This window comes from Panicum virgatum, chromosome 8K (assembly GCF_016808335.1).
Source record: "Panicum virgatum strain AP13 chromosome 8K, P.virgatum_v5, whole genome shotgun sequence".
NCBI classification, from domain to species: Eukaryota; Viridiplantae; Streptophyta; class Magnoliopsida; order Poales; family Poaceae; genus Panicum; species Panicum virgatum.
The window spans coordinates 13,819,351-13,844,922 of record NC_053143.1 but is presented as its reverse complement, the minus strand read 5'-3'; the positions used below and the strand labels follow the sequence as shown (position 1 = coordinate 13,844,922).

The 25,572-nt window shown below is 46.8% G+C and overlaps 2 protein-coding genes, 1 long non-coding RNA gene and 1 pseudogene across 4 annotated transcripts; 3 read left to right on the top strand and 1 right to left on the bottom strand.

Moving 5' to 3' along the window:
• Window positions 1–1,137: 1,137 nt before the first annotated feature.
• Window positions 1,138–5,740, top strand: LOC120644001. The gene is made up of 3 exons (XM_039920530.1): window positions 1,138–1,439; window position 1,502; window positions 5,142–5,740. The coding sequence occupies exons 1-3, from the start codon at window positions 1,138–1,140 to the stop codon at window positions 5,322–5,324; spliced, it is 486 nt and encodes a 161-aa protein (XP_039776464.1). The 3' UTR covers window positions 5,325–5,740.
• A 644-nt stretch (window positions 5,741–6,384) lies between these two features.
• LOC120644002 lies at window positions 6,385–7,575 on the top strand. Its single transcript, XR_005663294.1, has 3 exons — window positions 6,385–6,431; window positions 6,575–6,623; window positions 7,221–7,575. It is a non-coding gene; the product is annotated as an uncharacterized LOC120644002 (long non-coding RNA).
• A 4,112-nt stretch (window positions 7,576–11,687) lies between these two features.
• Window positions 11,688–14,073, top strand: LOC120643999 (annotated as a pseudogene).
• Window positions 14,074–22,809: 8,736 nt separating this feature from the next.
• LOC120643998 (probable carboxylesterase 18) lies at window positions 22,810–24,625 on the bottom strand. Of its 2 annotated transcripts, none has more exons than XM_039920524.1 (2): window positions 24,056–24,625; window positions 22,810–23,955 (listed from the first exon to the last, which is right to left on the bottom strand). In XM_039920524.1, the coding sequence occupies exon 1, from the start codon at window positions 24,470–24,472 to the stop codon at window positions 24,104–24,106; it is 369 nt and encodes a 122-aa protein (XP_039776458.1). In that variant the 5' UTR covers window positions 24,473–24,625; the 3' UTR covers window positions 22,810–23,955; window positions 24,056–24,103. The 2 variants fall into 2 exon arrangements, with proteins under 2 accessions (XP_039776458.1, XP_039776459.1); XM_039920525.1 differs by having other exon boundaries at window positions 22,810–23,939.
• Window positions 24,626–25,572: the final 947 nt, after the last annotated feature.

The window sequence follows — 25,572 nt, the reverse complement described above, 5'->3', positions numbered from 1 at the left end:
GCCCCACGCGGAATGCGCACACGGCCCATATTTCCCCAGTATTTGGAAGCCCGCTCGCGGGGGGAGCCCGACCCGACCCCCCTTGTTTTTCCTGGGGCCGGCGCTCCCCACCTCCCGAGTCCGGGCGCGGCTCCCCTGGCGATTCGGCATCGTCTCTGCCTCGCGAGTTGAGAGGCGCCGCAACCTCCGCCTCCACCTCCCGAGTCAAGGCGCCGCCGCCTGCGCCTACGCCTCTTGAGCCGCCTCGCCCAGCCCCACCGCCTTCCTCCATCCAGGCCGCACTGCCCTCCATCTCCTCCCCGACATATCTCCTCCATCTGCCGTCCAGCTGCCATCGTCTGCCTCGCCGTCCATTCGCGCATCGTCACCGCCCCTTGCCAGCGCAGATCCAGTTTCTGCGCCGCCGCCAAGTACGTCCTCCTCCTCCTTCCCTTTGCAATTTCCTTGTCAGTGATTTCTGGTGCACGGTGATTAGATTTATTTATCTTGAATGGAGATGGAATTGGATGGATAATGGTTTGTTATCAGTAGTTGGGTTGGGTTTCTGACTAGCTCTTGTGCTTAGATAATTGCTTTGATTGATGTGGATCGATCTGAAAGCTCTAGTTTGAGATAAATTCTCTTGAACAATCCCACCAAATTAAACAACAAAATGATTCTTGATTTTAGAACATTACTCACTAGTCGGGTGTAGGTTGAAAAGGGAAGAGAAAGCTTTGAGATTGAGATGTGATGCAAATTACAATGTGTGTGGGAGAGGACATGTTCAATGCCATGGGGCAGAAGATTGTGCTTAGATTATTGCTCTGATTGTGTATATGAGATTCTTGCTCTGATTGAGATTGATCAGATTGACATGGTATAAGAATTATCGGGTACATGTCCTACTTCCATACCTGACATGTGTTTAATCTTCTTCCTTTTCCCTATTTATTTGGAACTGTCCTTCAAATAACTTTGCCAAAAAAAGATATGGTCTAGTATTTATGCAGTAATAACTATGGTTTCAAATAGTATTTATCTAGCTAGCATGTTTGAACAGATGACCGTTGTTTCTATTTTTATATGTTGTTGTTTCCATATGACAACTAGCTAGCACTATTTTACTAATAAATAGTATTATATCTATAGTAGAAAATGGATTCTTGGGAGGATCAAGTTAGAATATTCATGTTAGATGAGGAAGAAGAGGATGACGAGCTATTTCTAGTTATGGTCCCTACGCTTCAATTGTGTATGTACGACGAGAAGATGCAAGATCACACCTCATCTCTATCTGGGGCACAAAGGGTCAAAGAAATTTTAGAAGGTCATGAGAGGTGGTGCAAAGTGGAATTTAGGATGGAGTCTCATATTTTTAGAGCGGTAGCACATTTTCTCAGAGTGGACAATTTATTCCGTGATACTCGTGGTGTTAAGATTGAGGAGCAGTTAGGAATGTTTATGTCGTGGAGTTGCAAACCACGGCCGGGTGGCGGAAGGCACCCGCCCTAGCCCAGAGGGTGTGTACTCAGGGGGTAGCTAGTCTTAGATCGATCTCCCTCCAGAACACAAGAAACACAGCAGGATTTAGAGTGGTTCGGGCCGCCGGAGCGTAATACCCTACATCCACTGTGTGTTGTATTGCCTTCCCACGAGAGTGAGCAGGTTGCCAGAGCTTGAGTCTGTATTGTGGAGATGATGTGTGAACCTCCTGTGTTCTAGCGGACGTGCTCTCCCTTTTATATGTCCAAGGGGAGCACGTACACTGAGCGGGGCCCCGACATGTGGACCCGGCGATGTATTATAAACTACACTTTGGCCTTCAATGGCTCAGATCCGGAGATCTTGTCGTCGGCTTCTGTGCGTAGCTTCTGACCAGGGATGGTCTTGAGTTGTCCTGTCAGAGTAGAGTCTAGCCTTTGCAGTCGCGCGTCGAGGTCACGATGAAGCGCCGAACTACTGACTCAGTCCACTGTAGCAGCGTGCACTGTTGCTTCAGTCAGTAGCTGGTCATCATGACTCGTCGCTCATGCGCGCAGCGCTGAGTCTTTAATGCTTGTCTCGGTATCTGGCGATCCACAGTGTGGACTGACAAAAGCTGCCCCGTGCCCAGAGGCAGCGGATCCCGCCTCAACCACTCGCACTTAATGCGGGTGGGTGAGGGAGCTTCCAGCGGAAGGCTGGCGCCCGCGCCCGCGTCTGCGTGACACGTGGCGGCTCCGGACCCCACCCGAGCAGCTTGCTGAGCCGAGAGCTCACGGGGGTCCGGGTAGGCACGTGGAGGTCCCGGACCTGCCTGCGGGAGTCCGGATGGCACGTGGAGGTCCCGGACCCGCCTGCGGGGGTCCGGGTCCGCGGCCACAGGTGCTGAGCATTTCCACCTCTGGGACACGTGGTGACACCGGACCCGTCCCCAAACGGGAAGCGGATCCGGCACCGTTGGTCCGGTGAGATGGAGTCGGAACCCAGGAGTCCGGCTGCTCAGCTCCTTAGGGCGTAGTTACGGATAACTACGCGAGTCTTGGCACAGTAGGAGTGGGTACCCCAGTTGTAGGGTACCGACAGTGGCCCCCGGGCCCGCCTCGGGAGAGGCAACGAACCCGCAGGTGGGGCCACTACTGTGAGCAACTTGGCTGCTTCTGGCACCCAGCGGTGCGCGCCGCAAGGGTCTTGCCCTGTATCGTCCATCCCTTGGGTCACCTGCTGCATCATCACGTTTGGACCTGCACATGACTCAAGGTAGATGCTTAGTAGCGTGCCCACGGGTCCCAAATCCTGTTGGCTGTAATCCTTTGAGATAGACAGCTAGGTTCAGTGAACGGAGCTCAAGGGGCCGGCCTTTAGGTTAAGAGTAAGTCCGGACCTCCAGGTTCCCAGTCCTAGGTACTACGGCACTCATTCACAGGAGGTGGTGCGTGCAGGCTTAGGGTACGGAACCAGGCTAAGCGGCTACACGGCTCCGGACCTCCCCGGAGAATGAGTGCGCTTCCCTGAACCTGCAGGTTCCCAGGAGTCCGAACCCCTCTCTTCCATGAGGGGTCTCGAGCTAAGTCACTAACTAGCCAACTCAATTCGGACCACAACCACCGCACAAGAGTAAGAAGCCACGTGGGGGTTAGCGCAAACAGAATGCGTAGATCGAAATTGGAATGTAACATCCTTAGAGACGAACTGAGAATAAACTTTTCCTTTATAACTAGATGTACATGAAATGTGCGATGTAAGCCAGAACACGGGTTTATGAGGCCGGAGCTGTCCGGGTCTCCGGGCCCCCAGTCTTAGGTACTCGGTACTCACCCTAGGGAGGTAGAGCATGCAGGCTTAGGGTACGGAACCAGGCTAAGCGGCTACACGGCTCCAGACCTCCCCGGAGGGTGAATACGCTTCCCTGAATCTGGTTCGCAGAGGTCCGGACCCCTCCACGGGGGAGGCTCACCGGACTGGACCACACGGAAGTACTACATAGTTACAAAGGAAAAGGTTTTATTCCCTGCTGGGCCTCTAAGAGTAGGACTTACAGAGATGTAGAGTCGGGGGTACGACCGGAGTCGGCTTTCCGCCGGAGAGAGCCACTAAAGCCGGCTTTCCGCCGGAGCGGGCTTGGTGCGACCGGAGTCGGCTTTCCGCCGGAGCGGGCTTGGTGCGACCGGAGTCGGCTTTCCGCCGGAGCGGGCTTGGTGCGACCGGAGTCGGCTTTCCGCCGGAGCGGGCTTGGTGCGACCGGAGTCGGCTTTCCGCCGGAGCGGGCTTCCTCACATGAGTGAGGTATGCTGCGAGCTGGGATTTGTCGCTCCGCCGCTCGCAGCTTGTGAGGGGGCCCTTGACGGGCGCCCTGACTCTTGCCGACGTGCAGCGCGCGCCGCTGCCGACGGTTGCTGCTCCACGGGCACGGTTGCACCTGGCGCAGGAAGGCGAGAGGCGTGTGGTGCGGATGACGCCACACCCTCCGTCATCTCCAAATGTCGTCGTGGTGGGAGTGCTCAACCACCCGAGCCATGGAGATGGGCAAGAGATGAGCTAAAACTAGCTAACACTCCCCCTACCTGGCGCGCCAAATGTCGTGGAGTTGCAAACCACGGCCGGGTGGCGGAAGGCACCCGCCCTAGCCCAGAGGGTGTGTACTCAGGGGGTAGCTAGTCTTAGATCGATCTCCCTCCAGAACACAAGAAACACAGCAGGATTTAGAGTGGTTCGGGCCGCCGGAGCGTAATACCCTACATCCACTGTGTGTTGTATTGCCTTCCCACGAGAGTGAGCAGGTTGCCAGAGCTTGAGTCTGTATTGTGGAGATGATGTGTGAACCTCCTGTGTTCTAGCGGACGTGCTCTCCCTTTTATATGTCCAAGGGGAGCACGTACACTGAGCGGGGCCCCGACATGTGGACCCGGCGATGTATTATAAACTACACTTTGGCCTTCAATGGCTCAGATCCGGAGATCTTGTCGTCGGCTTCTGTGCGTAGCTTCTGACCAGGGATGGTCTTGAGTTGTCCTGTCAGAGTAGAGTCTAGCCTTTGCAGTCGCGCGTCGAGGTCACGATGAAGCGCCGAACTACTGACTCAGTCCACTGTAGCAGCGTGCACTGTTGCTTCAGTCAGTAGCTGGTCATCATGACTCGTCGCTCATGCGCGCAGCGCTGAGTCTTTAATGCTTGTCTCGGTATCTGGCGATCCACAGTGTGGACTGACAAAAGCTGCCCCGTGCCCAGAGGCAGCGGATCCCGCCTCAACCACTCGCACTTAATGCGGGTGGGTGAGGGAGCTTCCAGCAGAAGGCTGGCGCCCGCGCCCGCGTCTGCGTGACACGTGGCGGCTCCGGACCCCACCCGAGCAGCTTGCTGAGCCGAGAGCTCACGGGGGTCCGGGTAGGCACGTGGAGGTCCCGGACCTGCCTGCGGGAGTCCGGATGGCACGTGGAGGTCCCGGACCCGCCTGCGGGGGTCCGGGTCCGCGGCCACAGGTGCTGAGCATTTCCACCTCTGGGACACGTGGTGACACCGGACCCGTCCCCAAACGGGAAGCGGATCCGGCACCGTTGGTCCGGTGAGATGGAGTCGGAACCCAGGAGTCCGGCTGCTCAGCTCCTTAGGGCGTAGTTACGGATAACTACGCGAGTCTTGGCACAGTAGGAGTGGGTACCCCAGTTGTAGGGTACCGACAGTTTATGTTCATGCTCTCTCATAATGCTAGCACCGAGAGGTTAAAAAAGAAATCCCAACATAGTGGAGAAACAATACATTGGAAAATTATGGAGGTCTTTGATATAATTCCAGCTCTCACTCATAGATTTGTGAAGCTGCCAAATGTAAACCAGACACATGTCAAGATTACTTATGATCCTTGATATATGCCTTTCTTCCAGGTTAGTAATAGGTATTAAATATTTGCTCTAATCACAACTTCACAACACATGGTTCCAACACTCATTCCTTGGTTTTCTTTTTTTACTTTAATGCAGAACTACATTGGTGCTATAGATGGTACTCATGTCCCAATCACCATTTCAGAAGAAAGAGCAGCTCCTTAAAGAAATAGGAAGGGAACATTGTCACAGAATGTGATGTGCGCCTGTGACTTTGATCTAAAATTTACTTTCATCTCGTGTGGGTAGGAGGGATCAGCATCTGATGTGGGAGTCGGCTGGAATGACACTTTGGGTATGTTCAACGCCGAACCACAAATTTGGGCGAAATTGATAAAAGTAAGTACTAACCAATAAGTTTTGTTGATTTAGTTTGGAATCTTGAGGTGTCTATTCTGATTACTAACTACTAATCATATATGTTTTGTTGTGTTCAAATAGGATAATGCTAAAGTTGGCAAGTTTTGCAAGAAGGCTTTTCCTATATTTAACAGCTTGGAATCATTGTATGAAGGTATTAAATCCTTCATATAGGATAATCCTTTATTTAAAAAGAACTTGTACAATAGGATGTATTGCCACAGGAGATTTAAATTTTACATCCACAAAGAACAGAGCACCGAGTTGAGCCTACACCTCAGATAACTGAGCAGCGAGTTGAACCTGCACCTCAGAGAAGTATGTCAGAGCAAAGCACCCATAACACAGTACCTAGTAGAAATCCGTTCAATTCTGGTCATCCATTCGGTTCTTGTCTTGATGGCATAGGGAGCACTGAAGTTCAATCTGCTGCAACAAATCAAACTTTCGAGGATGTGGAAGGTTTCAGTGGCAAGAAACATAAGAAAAGTCAAATGGCTACAAGACTTGGAGACTACATTGATTTCAGGAAAGACCAGCTTGAAAAAACTATGAAGGAGCTCAATGATAAGAAGAAACATGAAGAGGACTATTCTGTTCAGAAGTGCATTGACATTGTGGATGCCATAGAAGAACTAAATGATGAGCAGATGGCAGATGGCAAATTATAATGAGCTATTTCAATTTGAAATATAGGCAAATCTTTGTGGGCACAAAAAAAACCCAAAGGTCAGGCTTATTTGGTTGAAGAAAAAAATTTCCCAAGTATATACAATATGCTGATCATTAGCTCTACTTATTTGAAAAATTTATTCTTTTTACTCAGATTTGACTAAAGGCGATGATTCTTCTCTGTTCTCATTTTGATGCAGTGATCCAGATGCTCCAGGTGGAGAACCAGTTATGCAGAAAATGGAACTTGTAAGAATCTTCGCCTTTTAGTTACAACCTGCCACTTGGGCTCAGCATTTTCTTTTTTGGACTGTTGTAGCAAAATTCATTTCATTGACAACTCTTGTTAGAAAATTCCCTCTTCATTTGTTTGTTTACGAGTGCAACCACTGTATATTAATCCAAGTCAAAAAATGGATGAAATTTTGTTTTGGTCTTGCACCTGAATTTCTAATGCTTTTGTAATCATGTAAATTAAGCCATATGTCAATTTGTGTTACTTGCAGAGTGCTCAGTGGGAGCAATGAATGGTATAAAACTGAAGCAATCAGTTATGCATTTCTAATTTTGTGTAGCCTAGAAACAGTAGTTGAGGAAGACATTACACTTGATGTTTGGTCTAAGAAACAATATGCTTGATGCTAGATTAATCAAAAGGTTGGGGGTTTTTGGGTGTTTGGTGTAAAAGCAATCTTGTTCGCTTGATTTATAGTTACTTGTAGCCTTTTTTAACTTGATAGATTGGATTGCTAATTTAATTTTACAAGGGTATACACTCCAATTCCCTAGTAGATTTCTAGTAACATAGCAAAGTTGTTGACAATATCTATATTCTTCTATGTGCAGGTACTGGCTTCATGCCGAGAGAGGAGACTTTTGGTGGTAGGTTTATGTATGTCTGCTCGACATGCTAGCTGCTTGTGACCTAGCACTATTGTCATGGGCAAGCTGTTACTTTGGATCGAAATTTTGAGCTTATTTTAAAATTTGTGACGAAGTTTGACTTGGTGTTTATAAGTTGGAAGTGATGTGATGTACAATTTGGTTGGATACAAACAAAAATTTCTGAGGGTCAATGCACAATCATCGGAGTATATGTAATAAATTTGTATTTGTTGATGGCATATGGATGATCACAGAATGCATTCTCTTCATATTTGAAACTTACTTTTAAATTATTGAGCAATGAGTTTATCATTTTTATTATTTTTAATGAATTTTAATTGATTTTTCTGATCTCTGGAGGCTAGTATCCCAAACAGCCCCAGGGATGGGCTAGGTACCGTACCCCCCCCCCCCCAAAAACTAGGCTTAAAAGATAGGATTTGAAATAGGAATCGTGGAATAATGCTAAATTTAGACAAGAGCGGTAGGATGACCCCATATCCTATCAAATTGAGGTTCAGTTCTTTATCATCAAGTATTAGTGATAAAAAATACTATACTATCACTATCTACAAAACCTAAAAATCATTGATACTAATTCCAAACAAAAACTACTAGCCTAACTAGCCAACAATGGGCATAGTTTAAAGCATCGAAATATTCAGTAATTATTGACAAAAAATGGGCATTCTTAAGATGGTCCAGTAATTAGCCTATTCAAACTATGTTGAGCTACTGGATATAAAATTATACGAGCTCAATAATTTCTTCTAGTTTCAGTAGTTTTTGTTACTAAGCTCAATTCAATCTCATTTAGTTCACTAGTCTAGTAGTATTTCGTTATCTGATATAGTAGTTCAGTACTGACTACTGAACTACTATGCTAACTCAGTGCATCAAATGTTTAGTAATACCTGAAAATTACAGATACTAGTAGATGCTAACACAACTATTTTTATACTACTGAAATAATAAAGTAATAAGCTACTGGATCAAACAACTACTATATATGCTTGCAATAACAAATTACTGAATTGAAAATGCTTACCAGAACTGCTCAGCGCTCAGTAATCGAAAAACTTACTAGACTAATTACGAAACCTAACAAATTAGTGATCTAAATCATATTAAAAACTACTGGCCTAACTACTCAATTTAAAGCATCAATATTTAGTAACTGCCAACAAAAAATGCGCGTTCGATTTTGTATATTGAGCTGGGCTCCCACTTTTCTCACCTAGAACACACATATCAATAAAAAAATTGCGGACACACGAGCACAAATTCGGTATCATCTAGGGGATTGCGAAGGGAATTATGCTCACCGGAGTAGCGCGCGTAGAATGAATCTTTCATGCTGCTGGTCGGGGTCACGCAGGAAAAGGGGGCTAGGCACGCAGGGGACGGGACCTATGCGTCAGCCCGCAGCTCGAGGTCATAGCGGCCGCTGCCCACTGCTCATGGACCCGACGCGGGAATGGGGAGGACGGCGAGCGTCAGGTAGCCTCTGGACGCCACTCACGGCCGCTGCGGGCATGGCGCACAGAACCAGGAGGTTGTGGGCGGGGACCGCGCGCGTCATGCACCTCTATAGCCCCTACACGCCAGTTGCTCGAAGATGCCGACGAGCCTCCGCGCCATGCCGCTCGACGCCACCGCAGCCACAGCTAGCCTCCACGTCCCGCTGCTCGACGCCGCCGCAACTTGCGCCATCGCAGCCTCCGCACCCGCGCTGCTCCATGCCACCGCAGCTTTATTTCGAGCCTTTTGAGCCACCTCCACGCCATGACGCTCCACGCTGCTGCCGCAGTCGCCGCGCCCAGAGGCCACCGCGCTCCAGACCCTATTGCCCGCCGTAGCAATTTGGATTTGGATGCGGCGGGGCTGGGGAGGGGGCGAGGGGGTAACTATTTTCTTTTTGAAATTAGGCGAGGGGGTAACTGGAGCGGGGTGGCCAAGCTGGGCCGAGCGGGGGCAGTTGGGCTGGATCGATTGGATGCTGGTGTAGAATGCTATTCTACACCGACCTAGGGTTGGCACATGTTAATTTAGAGCTCCATTTGTTTTGAGAAAAAGATATGATTTATTTATTTTTATCTTTACACATATGATAGATTTTTTTCAGAGATTTTGTGAAAAGAAGAGGCGGGTGCGGTACCCGCCCTACCTAGAAATGTTGTATTACCCGTCTCTACAAATACTTTCTGTAGCAGTGACATTAAAATTATTGTTCTATCATAACTAGAGCAGAAGTACACCGGGTGAGAGAGCTATTTCATTTCGTCAAGCCATATAGTCAAGAAGGTAGCCGTGAAGTCATCCTCCACAAGAAGTACTGAAGACGGCGACCATACCAGCAGAACTATAATTACTCTATAACCTTGGCTCACGATGGTAGGAGAGACATCAGGAAAACAGATTACCCACGTCTAGTGAGATCATTGACAATCGGCATCAAGCTATGGACAGCACACCAGCCCAAGCCATAGACGACAACACGTAAACATGCATTTATTATTATAATGTGATTAATATAGATACTTGCTCCTTATTATCTTTTATTTTTAACTATCATATAGCGTACGTGAAGTTTGCACAGAGAGGTTGGTTTGTACATGATATATTCTCATAGATAAATACTACTTATATTTACACGAGACTCCTAATTTTTTGATAAAAACTCCATGTACAACTAATAACTGACAATTTCTTCCTTTTTGATTTGATGAATATTGTCGATCCTATTCCCTTAGGAAAACTAATAACTCAATTCATAAATAAACTTGGGGCAAACTTGACCTCCGCGTGTGGTGGGCCCACTGATACAAATGGGAGAGGGAAGAAATTACTATTTTTATGCCCATCTATCACTCACCTCATGTGAGAGTAGATTTTTGTGAAACTTCCTTCGTGGAGCTATCTAAAAACATTCATTTATAAATAAAATGGCTCCTGAAGTTGACAGGACTCCCTCACCAAAAAAAGTAAACAACATGTCTATATAGAAAGCCAGACTTAATGGAGGACAATGCGACCAGACAAGTATTATTTGCGTACTTAGAGCAGGTAAAACAATGATTTTATTGCTAAGTTAGTCAGTATTTTTGCTAATGCAACCATCTGGATCTTTGTTCAAATCCAACCAATTTGCGAAGGCGTGTTCTCTTAAGAAAAATATCCACCCAACTCGCAGAGCACGTGAAGGCGTGTTCTCTAAGTAAAAAAATCCACCTAACTCAATTTTTTAGAAGGACGGCAAAAGCTTTGCCGTGATTTTATTAGACGAGGGAAAAGAGAAATAAAAGTTTTACAAAAAGATCTACTAGGCGAAGCCAAGACACAAGTTCACCGAGGTCCTATCCGTCAAACAATGATTTCCATTGCATTTTACAAAATTCATTGGGGTAGGCGGACCCGTGACAAGCTGCAGCTCCGCCCGACCACAAACACTAACGACTACTACTAAGGTACTACAGCAGCACACTGGCGTTTTGGCTAAAACTCAACTCGGAAATAGAAAACACTGAAAATACAGAAGAACAAAAGGGAACCACTCTGAAAATTCCCACTGTCGTCTACTCTCATGGTTCTTGTCCTCTTGCCGTCGTTCTTGTTGCAAGTTGATATTGCTGTATATCATCATTACAGAGGAGAGCTACTTGACATTGCTGTAAACTTTTATGCCAGAAAGTTCCTCTGTTCCTTTCCTTCCATATGTTCCACCAGAAGTAGATCACCATTCCGTCGAACTTTTTCTTTTGATCTTTACCAAATTTTGTCCGACACTTCCGCCAGCCATGTAACGATCCTGTCACCGACCCAGAATCAAGCACCGAGAGGTCCAGCCCAGCCATTGTTTCACGAATGACCACACTCTTGCTTTTAGTATTGACAGTCTTTGCAAAGGTGTAAAGGTGGTGTCTCGGGTCAACACCATAAAGTTTGCAAAAAGCAGCATCTATTATCTTATTATTTGGCCAACAAACGGAGTCACCACGTTCTCTCTCAAGGTCTAAAAATTCCCACATTAATCGGGGAAAAATAGAAAGATAAAAAAATGGACTCACCACGTTCCCTCTCAAGGTCTAAAAATTCCCACATTAATCGGAGAAAAATAGAAAGATAAAAATTACCCACCACTGCCATTATGATAAAAATTAGCCTAAAATACCCCTATGCCTAATTAAAAATCACCCACCAATGCCATTATGAAAAATTAAATATAAAATATCATTTAGCTATGTATCAATTACAAATATATACTATTAATAAAAACTAAAGCTAACAACAATCAATCAAAATAAAATGAAAATAAGAAAAATTATCTGCATAATATTATTAAAGCTCAACAAATCAAATTGTTATTATAGGTAGATCATAGTTCACTTGTTTTAATCAACAATAAGACATAATTTATGATAATGAACAGGATGATGTATGGTAAAAAATAGTATAACCTTTAAGTAAGAATACAACGACATGTAATTTTTGAATTTTTAATACTAGCCGCGCAAATGTGCGGGCTATACGCCTAGTTATTTAGATTCTGCTAGTCAGATACCGTCTACCTGTTCCCATAGCATAATAAAGTAGATCATCATTCCGTCGAACTTTTTCTTTTGATCTTTACCAAATTTTGTCCGACACCTCCGCCAGCCATGTAACCATCCTGTCACCGACCCAAGCACCGAGAGGTCCAGCCCGGCCATTGTTTCACGAATGACCACACTCTTGCTTTTAGTATTGACAGTCTTTGCAAAGGTGTAAAGGTGGTGTCTCTGAGTCAACACCACAAAGTTTGCAAAAAGCAACATTATTTAGATTCTGCTAGTCGGATACCGTCTACCTGTTCCCATAGCATAATATATTCCTTTATTTCCTGAGTTGTTTGGAGGGCTAGGATGTGAGAAATCCATCGGTTATCTTGCAATATATGCTTTATTTTTTTTTGAGAAACACAGTACAGACGCACACAACCTAAATCCTAGAAAATTCGCTCCCAGAGGGAGTCAAACTCAGGACCTCAGGTGCTACTAAGTCTCTTGTAACCACTACGCTACAGGCCCTTTATGAACTGAGAATTTCTTCCTTTTTGATTTGATGAATAGTGTCGATCCTATTCCCTTAGGACAACTAATAACTCAATTCATAAATAAACTTGGGGCAAACTTGACCTCCGCGTGTGGTGGGCCCACTGATACAAATGGGAGAGGGAAGAAATTACTATTTTTATGCCCATCTATCACTCACCTCATGTGAGAGTAGATTTTTGAGAAACTTCGTTCGTGGAGCTATCTAAAAACACTCATTTATAAATAAAATGGCTCCTGAAGTTGACAGGACTCCCTCACCAAAAAAAGTAAACAACATGTCTATATAGAAAGCCAGACTTAATGGAGGACAATGCGACCAGACAAGTATTATTTGCGTACTTAGAGCAGGTAAAACTATGATTTTATTGCTAAGTTAGTCAGTATTTTTGCTAATGTGGATGGGAGATAGATGGAGAGAGATGAGAGCTTATCCTAATGCATGCAATAAGTTGAACATGGAAACCTACTATGCAGTAGTGGGTCTAGATAACAAGTGGATGTGAGGAGAAATAAAAAAATTTATGACACATGGGTAAATATTATGAGAAAATTTACAATGATTGAAAAAAATAGAAGTCATCCATCTGATAAAATCATACGGTGGTGAAGGTAGGAAGTACCCAGAAGTACCTAGAGTAAAGTATCTGATACTTACAAAATGTGGGACCAAGTACCAAAAAATGGGACTGAATACTAATTTAATTTAATTTTTGTAAATACTTTCCATAGATCAACGGCTAGAAAAAATATAATACAGTAATAAAAACCTTTTATAGATAAATAAAATGCTGGTTTGCTCTATGAGCATTGACTATATATAGTGACATATATACGTGTGCGGTGCAGGATATGTTCCTAGCCGGCTCGTCTACGACCGCCTCCATTGTGGAATGGGCAATGGCGGAGCTCATCAACCATCCAGATGAGATGCGCAAACTCCAAGAGGAGATACGCACCACCATCCATGGCGGCGGTGACAACCAGCAAATCACCGAGGACCACCTCGGCAAGCTGCACCGCCTCAAGCCGGTGCTCAAGGAGACGCTCCGTCTGCACATGCCGTCGCCGCTCGTGCTGCGGGAGACGGTCGAGGACACCGAACTGCTCGGCTACCACGTTCCGGCACGCACCCGTGTCATCATCGACGTCGGGGCCATCGCACGGGACCCCGCCACCTGGGAGCGCGCCGAGGAGTTCCTGCCGGAGCAGTGGTTTGGGGACGATGGCGGGCCGCTGGCGGCGGCGGCGGCGGGGCAGGACTTCACATTCTTGCCGTTCGGTGGCGGGCGGAGAGGGTGCCCTGGTGCTGGGTTTGGCATGGCGAGCGTCGACCCACTTCGACGAGCCTGCTGTGCCACTTCGACTGGGAGCTACCGGCCGGTGGGGCGTCCACGGTCGACATGGATGAGGTGGGGGGATTGGCCGTGCGGTTGAAGAAACCTCTGTGTCTGGTCGCTAAGCCATGGTCTCCTCAGTAAGATCCATCATGGTGTTGGTGTCGTCTATATATCCTACTACTCATATTCATCAGGAAATTAAATAAAGATCTTAATATATTATCCGCACGGGCCACGTGTCCTTCACTGGTATCTTATACATTCATGGTAAACAGCAAAATGTAGAGTTTGGATGCATGACTTACATTATTACATATAAGCATCCATGTAATAAGTACTTTATATTGGCTATATATATTATTCTCCTCTATTAAGTATTAGTAATATATATGTGCTTTATATATATATATTGGCTATATATATATATATATATATATATATATATATATATATATATATATATATATATATATATATTGACAGCGGTTCCGAAAAAATATTGTATACACACTATTATCTTCTTATCCATGTTGCTTTTAGTTATATGGCATCTCTAAATTTCAAGTGCCTGAACTTTAGGGCGGCGTGTGCGAATTCTGTCGTCTGCCGGTGCCCAAGAAGTGGAATTGGTGACAGAGGTGTGCAAAAACCAAGAAATTGGTGTTGCTTTTAGTTGTGTGGAATTGGTAGACACAGCAGTGTAAGAGCCATCAAGTGCCATAAGACAATAAGATGGTTGAGCACGGGTAGAAAGATAATGCAAGCGGGAAAGAAGAGCTGATTATCGATTGATGGAGAAAGAAGAAGATGACGATGGTAGTCGGATCTTGCATTGATCTTAAGGTCCACGAAAGATGCCCAAACAAAAAAAAATGACTGGTACTTTCGAGGGTGGGTTTGTATGCTAAGTCATGCATGGTCTCTCCTTATTAGTAAGATCGATCATGGTGTCGATCCTACTCTTCTTCAGGAAATCAATAAAGAGATTAATTATCCACACAGGCCACACGCCCTTCACTCGTATCTTATACTATTAGAAAACACACCATCTGCACAGGTTCGAGAGAGGCTTAGGCACTGGTTTTTTAACCGGTACTACCAAACCAGTTTTTCAACCGGTACTACCAAATCAAGACCATTGGGGTCGGTCTAGGATACCGGCTATATTACCCGTACAGCCAGACAAAGGGCCATTAGTACCGATCATAGGGCCGGTTGCTTATCGGCCGCAGCAACCGGTTCTAAATGCGTCACTCATAGAAGAAAAAATGCACATAATTGTGAGGATTCGAACCCACAACCTTAGGCTTCCCGTGTCGCTTCCTTTGCCATTCGACCTATGCATAACATGTGACTACGTGTGAGATGCTTTCTTTTTGAAATAACCCGTGGATGCCTATTTAGTACCGGGCCAAGACACCGACCAATACTAAATGTTACCCTTTAGTACCTGTCGGTGTCACTGACCGGTACTAAATAGTACCGGACCATAACACCACCTGGTACTAAAATATGACATTTAGTACGAGTCGGTGTTACCGACTGGTACTAAATAACCTCCGAGGATCGGAAATTTCTAACCGGTACTATTCGCACGTTAGTACTAGACGAAAATGCTTCTGGTACTAACATGTTGGTCGAATGCTCATCTTTCTTGTAGTGCCGGTGCTGAAGGCCCCCGGTACCTTAGAGGCTGCCACACTGACGCAAGCGAGCATCCCCTTTGGTACCGGTTAGTTTTTCCAACCGGAACCAAAGTGTTTTCTTGATTTCTCCCAAATCCAGTTTTATTTAATTTGTTTATTACTGTTTATATATTCTTTCAGAATTGCTATGCGTACCCGAGTTCTATAGTACTTTACGTCCACTGGTGGTGTTCAAGTTTAAATAATATTTGAAAATTATTTAAAGTCAAAGGCAATCATATAATTAAATTATTTAGCTATAATAATACATTTACAAATATACAAACAACACGACATCACATTTACAAATATTTACAAATATAGAAGTCATGTTTATAGTGCAAGTACTAGGCCCCTCATGACGTCGATGCGGACACAGTCTATTAGGCCCCTCACGACGTCGATGCAGGCACAGTCTATTGATGTGATCGTCATGATAGAACTCACCTAGGATCTAGAATCTCCCTCATAACAAATCCTATGAGCAGCTCGCACATGGCGCTAATCTGATCGACATCGTAAACTTCATCCAAGATTTGACCCATCTATCATTTTAGGGAAAAAAAGATTGATATAATAATTCATCACATTATTATAATTAGGAATATAGTTGTGAAGCCCCCTGCCCCCGGCTCCGCCCCTGAATATATGTGTTTAGGGGAGAGAGAGAGAGATGGCATGCATGCATGTAATTCGCCGGGTGCTAAATATATGTCAATAATTGTGAGGAGATCATGTGCAGTAACCATACTTTCATGAAAATTACTTTTCAAGTTGACTAATGGTAATTATCTCTCTTAATTTAAACTCCTCTAAATCATCTCTCCACATTCAAACTCGTAATTTCAAGATAATTATTAAAGCACAAAATTATTACTCTAAATTGTGAAAAAATGTTACTCTCAATTGTAAAAAATACTTTTAGAAGGTGGACAAAATACTTCTCTAATTTGGGATAAACCGAGAGTGTAATAATCACATGTTAAAACCATACGTAATATTCCATATTAGATTAGAGTACTTTTTTATTATGTTAGGAGTAATTTTCCATGTTGACTAGTACTAAAATTACTACCATCAAGTTAATGTGCTTGGAGTATACAAGTACGGGGAAGTTTGAGCATGTGCCAGGGAGCCTTTTAACAATAAAGGAGTAATAGTGACAGAAAATAGCTTCTCTATCGTTGGGTTGATCTCATAATTAATTTTACTTCTCGAACTTTGAAAATTTACTCCAAGTGTCTATGTCTTTTTCTCTATTCCGTGGACCTGTACCATTGTGAGCTTAATTTCTCCTAGAAAATTACTTGTCTAAGTGTTGGAAATTACTTCTGAATTAATATTATTTGAAATAACCAGAAATCAAAATAGAGTGGGCTTAATCAAATACATCAGTCAAGTTCCCACCCTCTATATATAGTAACAGAACTGTTGCTGTTGATTTCTCTCACGTCGTAAAAAAAACTCCTAGTATTTTGAAAATGCTCCACTTTATCAGTTGGAAAATAATCATGGAGTAAAAATATTCTTGTTGTCAAATCAAAGTATCATTCAATTGAAAAATACTTCCCTTGTCAATTGAAAATTACTCCTGATAGCTGTGTTGGTCGAAATACTTTAGTCAGTTGCAAAACACTTGTCGTTTGAAAAATACATATGTACTCAACTGAAACTACACATGAAGTTAGACAAAAAAAAAATTACTCCTAACATATGGTAAAAGAATACTCCTCTAGTCAGTTGAAAATACTCCTGCATTAAAAAATTCCCCATCGTGTCAATTGAAATATAGTCATGATATTTGAAGGATAAAAAAATTCTCCTAACATTTGGAATATACTTTTGATATCTGAAATAAAATACCCCTATTGTTAATTAAAATACTCATGTTATTTGCAAAAATAGTTCTGAGAGGTATTCACTACTAATAATCTCAAGAAGTAATATTGGTTTTGATCGTGTACATAAAACAAATTCTACTTATTATAAATTTTGTGCACTCTTTTTTCCCGGCTTGACCATAGCCTAGTTTGTTGCCTTCAGTTAGAGGACCTGGAAGAGAATTCTTTCCATGCATGCATATTATTCTCCACCCCCCCCCCCCCCCCCAAATTCTCTCATTCTATAAACAGTATTGGTCAACGTTGCGAATTAGGGATTAAATGCATATCCTATAATCACGTTTCAATTTTGCATGGGTGCAATCTCTCTCTCTCAAACATGCATGCGCCCCCAACGTCCAAACCTTTTTAGGGTCACAACATGAAAACGAGCGACTTTTACTATCCCGAGTGCCCGCTGGAGTTCCGGCTAAAACTGCGTCGGAGCTGCAGACATGCTGGACCGCAGACCTCCAGATGTAGAACTGAAGAGCATTGAAATGAATGCGCAATTAGGACTTTCTGATTTTTACTATGTACGCCGAAAAATGAGTAAAAACTCAACCTCAAGCGCTCATTGGAGCTCCCATCAAAAGCGGCGGCGTGTGTTGATCCAACTGCCTCAAAAGTTGGTCTCGGGCGGACTCACATATTTAACTCAGACTGACCTCACCAGTGGACGTGCATAACACTACAGAGTGGAGTTTGAAATAGGTAGTGAGATGAGAGGTGGGATTGGTAGGCTAGTGAAGTCAGTCTCACAAATTTACTACTCATTGTTTTCTATGTCAGATCATTCTAAAATAGAGAAAATCGGTCAACATGTGCTTCCCAATCACATGACCCGTGGTGGGAATCTTGCTGGAACAACCCACTCTAATGGAAGAATCGAGTAACTGATAGTGGAGACCAGCGGGCATTAAAAATTAAAATGGGTTCGCAATATCACTGGAAGAAGATTTTACAGTCTGTGATGAAAAACTTTGACTTTTACGGTGGGGAAGGCTGCCTGGAGCTCGGGTGGAGGCACCGTCACGTGCGCTAAATACTATTCAGCTCAGAGCGAGCTAAATAAACCTGCCCTACATACTCCACCCGGATATAGACATGGTAGTATGGAATACGCCACTTGCATAAACCAAAATCTTTTTTCCCTGCCACGATCCACACAACTCAAACATAGTTTTTTACTTCCACATATTTCACTTTATACTCCATCCGCATATTTCCCATAGTTGCTGACAGGAATGCTGCAACGACCCGTGCATGTCGCTTTTTTACTGGTCAATCAGTGCTCTATTAACGTGCGAGATAATCAAACTGCATTAAAACAGACCGCACCCGCGTCAAATCAAATCAGGGGCTCTAGGGTTAAGTATGCATTAAAAGCAGACACATCGGCGGATTTTACTATCTTCACATCGTGGAAATGTAATTTCTCCTCGCTGGAGAGCTGGTGGCGCTCCGCCATGGGTGTTGAGTAGCTATTCAACTCCCCGCGAGTTGAATAGACCATATATATATATATATATATATATATATATATATATATATATATATATATATATATATATATATATAAACACACACACATAGCTAGGATAAATCCGCAAATATAATTAAATTAGACTGTGTAATTCTTCCGAACAGGCCCGTGACTCAAATTAATTAAATAAAATTTGTATCCTTGGGAGGATTCGCGCGCGTTCACTGAGCGAGCACCTCTGCCCCTGCCTGCTAATGGTGCAGTGACGCGTGTTGAAGCAGCTAGCGTTTCCAGTTCTTCTCCGGCTTGGACTCGCTGCATGCCATGCCATCAGCGGTATCTAGACGTGGTTTTGCAGCAAGTTTTTCTCGTTGGCTAGCTGGCCCATTATGCCAAGCAGTTCACCAAGCAAACCCTCTACATTATATGTTTTTTTGTGTGTGTGTTGTAGGATCCCCCTGCAGTTATTTTCAAAAAAAAAGGATCCCCCTGCAGTTACCATGTTATGTGATCCAAAGGAATTGTTGCCAGTCAGAACCAGATGTTTGCTTGTAAGATTTTTTTCGGTACTGATTAAGTGTCATGCTACCGGTTGCTTAACCGAACGGGGCCAGGTCTCATACTAAATAAAACCTGCGCTATTATTAAGAGGAAACAACAGAGAAATAAAGTGAGAGGAAGCAACAGAGAAATTGAAGAGCACACAGAAAATCCCAAGGAAAGGCAGCAGCAAAATTGAAACACAGGCTCTGCATCTGTCCTCCCGGCTCCTCCAGATGAAGATTACACACGTATCACAATATGCTCCCGGACAACCAAGTACACATAAAAAATATTCAGTGCACAAGGCCTAGGTGGGAGGTTTAGCGGTTTGTGCTACTTCTAAATTAGTTTTGCATTAGGACGGGATATGGGAAGGTAACACGAAAATGACAACACTCACAAGGTGAAAGGTTGGCGATGCAGCTGCGGAGGATCTCCTCTCGTCTATGGAGAGCAGGACATCTTACAAGCGGACGTAACTGCATGGGTGCGGGAACGGCTGCCCCCATGTCGATCTCCTTGCCCCCGCACGGCAATGGTAACCAGGTGAAGTAGATCGGTGGCGCGGATTGAATCACGATCGACGGCGGGGTGAATGGCCAGGAAATGCATCGGAACGTTCAAAGAATTGACGCACCAGCCAAAATCATCAACTGCCAGCGCCAACTGCACATTTGAGTAGCGATGTTCTCATCGGGGATGCGAGAGCCCAGTCGGCGAGGGCGAGGGAGAGCGCAAGCGCTGCCGGCGCGATCGAACGGAGGGCACTTGGCGCGGGCGCAAGGAGAGGGGAGGCGATCGGAGGCGCAGGCGTGGGCGACGCGATCTGTGAGCGCAATGGCGCGATGGGATTGCGGAAGCGAGGGCACGAAGTTAGTTTCGCCGTCGACTGCGTGCGGGCACTCCCAGCGGTCGACGTGCTGTTCGAACACATGCGGGTGGATGGACCCCTACACCGATCGTTCTCTTTTTCTCCATCGAAAACTATTTACTACTTCCTTTCCCCTTCCGGTTTCGCCTTTATTTTTTCACCGGACAAATCCACAACCGTGCTGGTGAACGGAGGCTGCGATGGAGCAGTACGGGCCGTGGGGGCCGACGTGGTGCACCTTGTGGGGGGCCGGGTTTAGGGTTTAACGGACCGAGCGGCGTCTACGAGTAGGGGAGCTCCGCGAGCTTCACCCCTAGGGGAACGGCGGCTAGTGCGGCGAACGCTGCCCACGGGCCCCTGCAAGCTCTAGCAGACTGAATCGTTGCAGATGGAGAGCACGACAGCATACTCCAACGAGTTCCTCATGGCGGCGGCCCCCGGCAAGCTTGGCCACATTAGTGGCAGGCCGCACCGCCTTTTTTCTTTTTTACTATTATTTAGTTATGTCTATAATATGGTAACAGTTAGTTTTAGACCGGCTTGCGCTTCCGCCGGCCAATTGCATCTACCCACGCCCACTAATTCATTCCCGTGGGCCCCTCCCATCCCCTCTCCCTCCCTCATCCCTTCTTACCTCTCGCTCCCCCTCCACCCCTCCCCTGCCGCACCGTCCTCCCCTCCCCCAGGTCGCCGCCACTCCCCGTCGCGCCGCCCTTCCTTGCCGTGGGCACACCCCCCCTGCCCCGTGAGCGGCCCTCCCCCACGCCACCGCCACTCCCCGCCGCATAGTGTCGGTGTTTTACCAGCAAGTCTATTTAGGATACCCTGAGGTAGAGGATTGAGTGTAGAAAGTCACCTAGATCAAGAACGCGACCGTGCAAGCAACACGAGGGTTTAGACAGGTTCGGACCGCACGGATGTGTAATATCCTATGTCCTGTTAGGTAGTTTATATTCCCTGAGGATTATAGGTGATGGTCTATAGTTTGGAGGGGTCCCTCCCCGCCCTTATATAGGTCGGGGGAGTAGGGTTGCATGGAAATCCTATATTAGTACGAGCCTAGGAGTCTATCCCGAGTACTACTCAGGTGGTTTTCTTCTATATCGACTAGTTCTAAGTCTATAAGACTAGTTACATAACACATGGGGTATGAGACATGCCCCATCCCATACACGGCACTGATCTGTTCCAAATCAGGTATCCTGTGGCCCCAGGTCTAATAAGCCTCTGAGCTCTTCGTAGCCGAGTAGTCGCGGATCTTCAAGTACTCCTGAAGCCGTCGTCGAGTAGTTTCTGAACTATTCATAGAACATGCCTTCCGAGTACTTCCTCGAGCTGCACCGAGGCTGCTTGGTGCTCCTGCTCGAGTAATCTTGACGTCCTTGAATGATAATCTTCATATGTGGAGTGCGACAAACAACCGCACTCCATGTGGTGCGATGAACAATCTTTCAAATATTTTTGAAAAATATATCTCTGATGACACATACCCCGTAGCCCCCGAGCCTTGTATCCAAATTCCATGATTTGGAAGGAAGGATTCAAAACATCATGGTATTCTGGGGTGATTTGTTTTGACTTCCAAATTTGCTTAATCGTCTCTTTTTCCTAGATTAATATCTCTGAAAAAATAACTTTAAAGCGACTGTACGCTCAATATAGCTGGAAACGGTTAGTTTTCCACTATATTTACAAAATTGCCATAAGTTAGGTTTATAAAACCTAGTGTGGTAACTTTTCAGTTTTACCCTTACCGCCGCCATTGCCCTTCTCCCCTGCCTTCTTGCCCCCACAGCCTTCAAGTGTGAAGACTACGCTCCTTCTCACATCTGCTAGCCCTCGAGCCAGATCTAGTGAGAAAGCTTGTGAAGATCCTGATGGACCAGTCATCGGGGGCTAATCGCGGAGAAAAGCGGAAGCGTGAGGGGGGGAAAGTAGGCGGAAGAAGAACCGTCATTGGTTCACAGTAAGTGCTCTGAGGAAAAAATGTTTGCTTCAGTTGAAGGATGTAATCCATTGGCGGAGCGCCATAGGGGAATCTTTTCCATCTGTTAGTGATTCGGAAATTATTCTATTTTCTTCTTTTGTGGAGCGTGGCTTGGCTGTTATTATGGAATCCAAATCCATCACTTGACCCCCATAATCATCCTCCACATTGCGGTTTTTGTACATTTTTGTGAAGCTTTTTTTGGAATTGAACCGCATTTTGAGTTGTTTCGGAGTCTGTACGTCCTCACTCCTCAACCATCTGCTTAAGAAATTGGGTGCGTTGGTTGTGCAGATTTGCAATTGCGTCCTGAAGCAATGGACAAGTATTTGGAATGGTCTGCAATCTGTGTTGATCCAGATTGGATATAGGATTAGTTTTATATTGGGAATCCAGCGCCTGCTCTGCCCAAGTGGTCAATTAAGCCGCCCGAGTACTTTTGCGAGTGGTTCTACCAGAATCAACCTGGTAGTGAAGATCAAGTGAAAGCATTACAAGATCTTGTATTATGTATGCAGTTAATGAGAGTAACCGCGGCTTCAGTTGTTTTCAATTGGGTTCAACGTCATATCTAGCCTCTGCAGAAGCGAAAGAATTTTGGTTTTCAATACGAGGGTACTAAAGATAGTTCCCGGTTCTCTGCAAAGCCAGTGGAGGGGACTAAGAGGTTGAGAATAATCCGAAATATATTTCCAGATCTAATCAGTGTCCCATATGTTCCTACAGTCTTTTGAGCAAGTAATCCTCCTTCGCAGGTAGGTTGTTTCTGAGTATTTGTCTTTGTTGACTAGTTTTTCGAGTAGTCGTAGACAGAATCATTAGATTCTTACTTGATTTTGCTGATTTCTGCAGCAGAATGTTGAGGTCTTCAAGAGTGATCCTCCTATCCCCAATTCTGAGGAGGCAAAGAACCAAAAGCTTTTTCATACGCCACTAGCAATTAATCTTGAAGAATCAGACGAAGAGGATCCAGTATCGTCATCTGACGAGGCGTCGGATTTTAGCAGAGGAAGTTGTCTGCCTCACTGGAAGGGTAACACTGCCGCGCCGCCAGCCCCCAGTTTTGCTGATGAGGCTATGGCGGGTACAAGTCAAGGTGCGAGTGGTTCAGTAGATGCCACTAACGCCTCGACTGGTACACATCCAGTACGCAGGGTGTTGCAAGTGCCAATGAAGCTTATTGTCAAGAGGGTAAAAATGTAAGTCTCCTGACCCAAGTAATTTTTGATACCATCTTGGATGGGTGTAAAATATGATATTTGATCTATGCAGAACTGCTGGTGAGTTGAATCATCTGAGGTTAGAACCAGTCAGCTCTCAGTCATCTGCTCCAGCCCCCGAGCCAGTCGAAAGCGTCCCGGAAGAGACAATACCGGATGCGGAGAATTCTGCCACGATGAGAGTGTCCCACCTTTCTCCTACTAACGAAGAAGCGACGATGGGGGAGGAGGAAGGGACTGCTCCTTCTAGACATGCGTAACCTTCACCTCCTCCTAGCTCTGTTCCACCGAGTACTTAAGCACCTGGAGCGTCTTCCTCCAACCAGGCAGAGGACATTCCTTTGGGCTTGATTGAAGATGATCTTGTTGAAGCTGATGTGTGCAATGGTGTGCTGGATGCTTTACATCGGGCTCATTGTTATTATAAGGTAATGGTTTCGATCGTGGAATGTGGTCTTCTGCTGACTGGACTCTGATTCTTGTCTCATGCTTGGAATGTTCAGATAGTAGTCGAGCGTTCCAGACTAAAATCTTCAGCACTCGCTGTAAAAGCTGTAGGGCTTCAACAGATTCCTCTTCTGGAGAAAGAGCTTGCTAAAAAAGATGATTTAATTACTTCCGCACTTGATGATGAAGCAGAATAAAAAGGATAACGGACCGAACCAGGTGGGGCGTAAAACTAGAAAGATCAGACCTGTAACAAACTGAAAAATAGCACGCCTGTTTCTTCCCGAAGATCAGATCAGGCGCGGCGAGGACGTCGTCGTAGGCGGCGGGGCAGCGGTGCTCGGGCGCGCGGCGGTAGTCGACGGACAGCACCGGCGGCGGCGGCGGGGGCGGGGTAGAAGAGGCGCGCGCGGAGGGGTGCGGCAGCGTCGATGACGAAGTCCCGGGAAGCGACGCCGTTCCACAGGGTCGCCGACGCCGCGACGCCCTTGTCGAGCACGCCGAGCAGGCGGCGGTTGACGGTGCCGTCGGCGCGGCGGGTGGCGTCGGTGAGGTACCCCGCGGCCAGCACTGCGAGCCGCGTCCGCCACGGCATCGGCGGCGCCACGCCGACGCGTTCCGTGGTGGCCGCCGGCGCCGGCGCCGGGTCCGCGGCCTCCCCCATGGCTGTCGCTCCGGGCGCAGGAGCCGGCAGAGTTCGCCGAGTGGTGCTGGACTCTTCGAGTGGGAGGATGGAGAGGACACGACAAGGCTGTGCGTCGCCGTCACCTCCCTCTCCTCCAGATCGGCCTGCGCTTAAAATAAGCGGAGACGGAGACACGCACGATCTTGGGCGCCCGTCCTGGCGTGGCGCGGGTGGCCACTATGGCCGGGCAAAATACCCGAAAAACCCGAGCCCGAAAAACCCGAGCCCGAACCTGAAAAACCCGAGCCCGAAAAACCCGAACCCTAATCCGGGTTTTAAGCCACGGTACCCGAAATTATTACGGGTAATTCGGGTATTGGGCCACGGTACCCGAAATACCCGAACAAACCCGAACAAAAGACCAGCCCAAAATTATTATTCATTCGGCCCACTCATATTTTGAGCCCAGCCCACCAAACCCTTCCACTTGGACTAACCCTAACCCTGTCAATCCCCTCAGTCCCTCGCGCCTCCAGTCCAACCCCTCATGCCGCCGCCGTCCGTCCACGCCTCCACGGACTCCACGCCCAGCGCCCAGCCACACCCCAGCTGTCGCGCCGACCGTCTTGCCACCACCCCGGCCACCGCCGCAGCGCCCAACCCCCGCCCACACCCCGGCCGCCGCCGCCGCGCCGATCCCCCGCTCCCACCCCGGCCGTCGCCGACTCGCCGCCGCGTCCACCCCCAGCCCCCACCCCGGCCGCCGCCGCCGCGTCCACCCCCAACCCCCACCCCGGCTGCTGCCGCCGCGTCCACCTCCAGCCCCCACCCCGGCCGCCGCCGCCGCGTCCACCCCAGCCCCCACCTCGGCCATCGCGGCACCCCAGCCCCCACCCCGGCCGCCGCCGCGCGCCCACTCCGAGCAGTCAGCGACTCAGCGCCGACGCAGGTGCCGCCCCCGCCGGCCGCCGGTCTCCTCGTCTCTCGACGCACGCCTGCGCCATGGAGACGCTCTCGGCGTAGGCACTGCTCCAGCCGCGGGGCGTGACCGAGCCGCCGCCGCCGCCCCCGCTGCCGCCGGTCATCACCACCTCGCCTCCGACGCTCGCCATGGAGACGTACAAATTTCGGGTAGTTCG

Excerpts from the sequence above, each read along its gene's own strand:
- LOC120643998 (XM_039920524.1), bottom strand. The coding sequence starts at position 24,472 with ATGGGGGAGGCCGCGGACCCGGCGCCGGCGCCGGCGGCCACCACGGAA.
- LOC120644001 (XM_039920530.1), top strand. The coding sequence starts at position 1,138 with ATGGATTCTTGGGAGGATCAAGTTAGAATATTCATGTTAGATGAGGAA.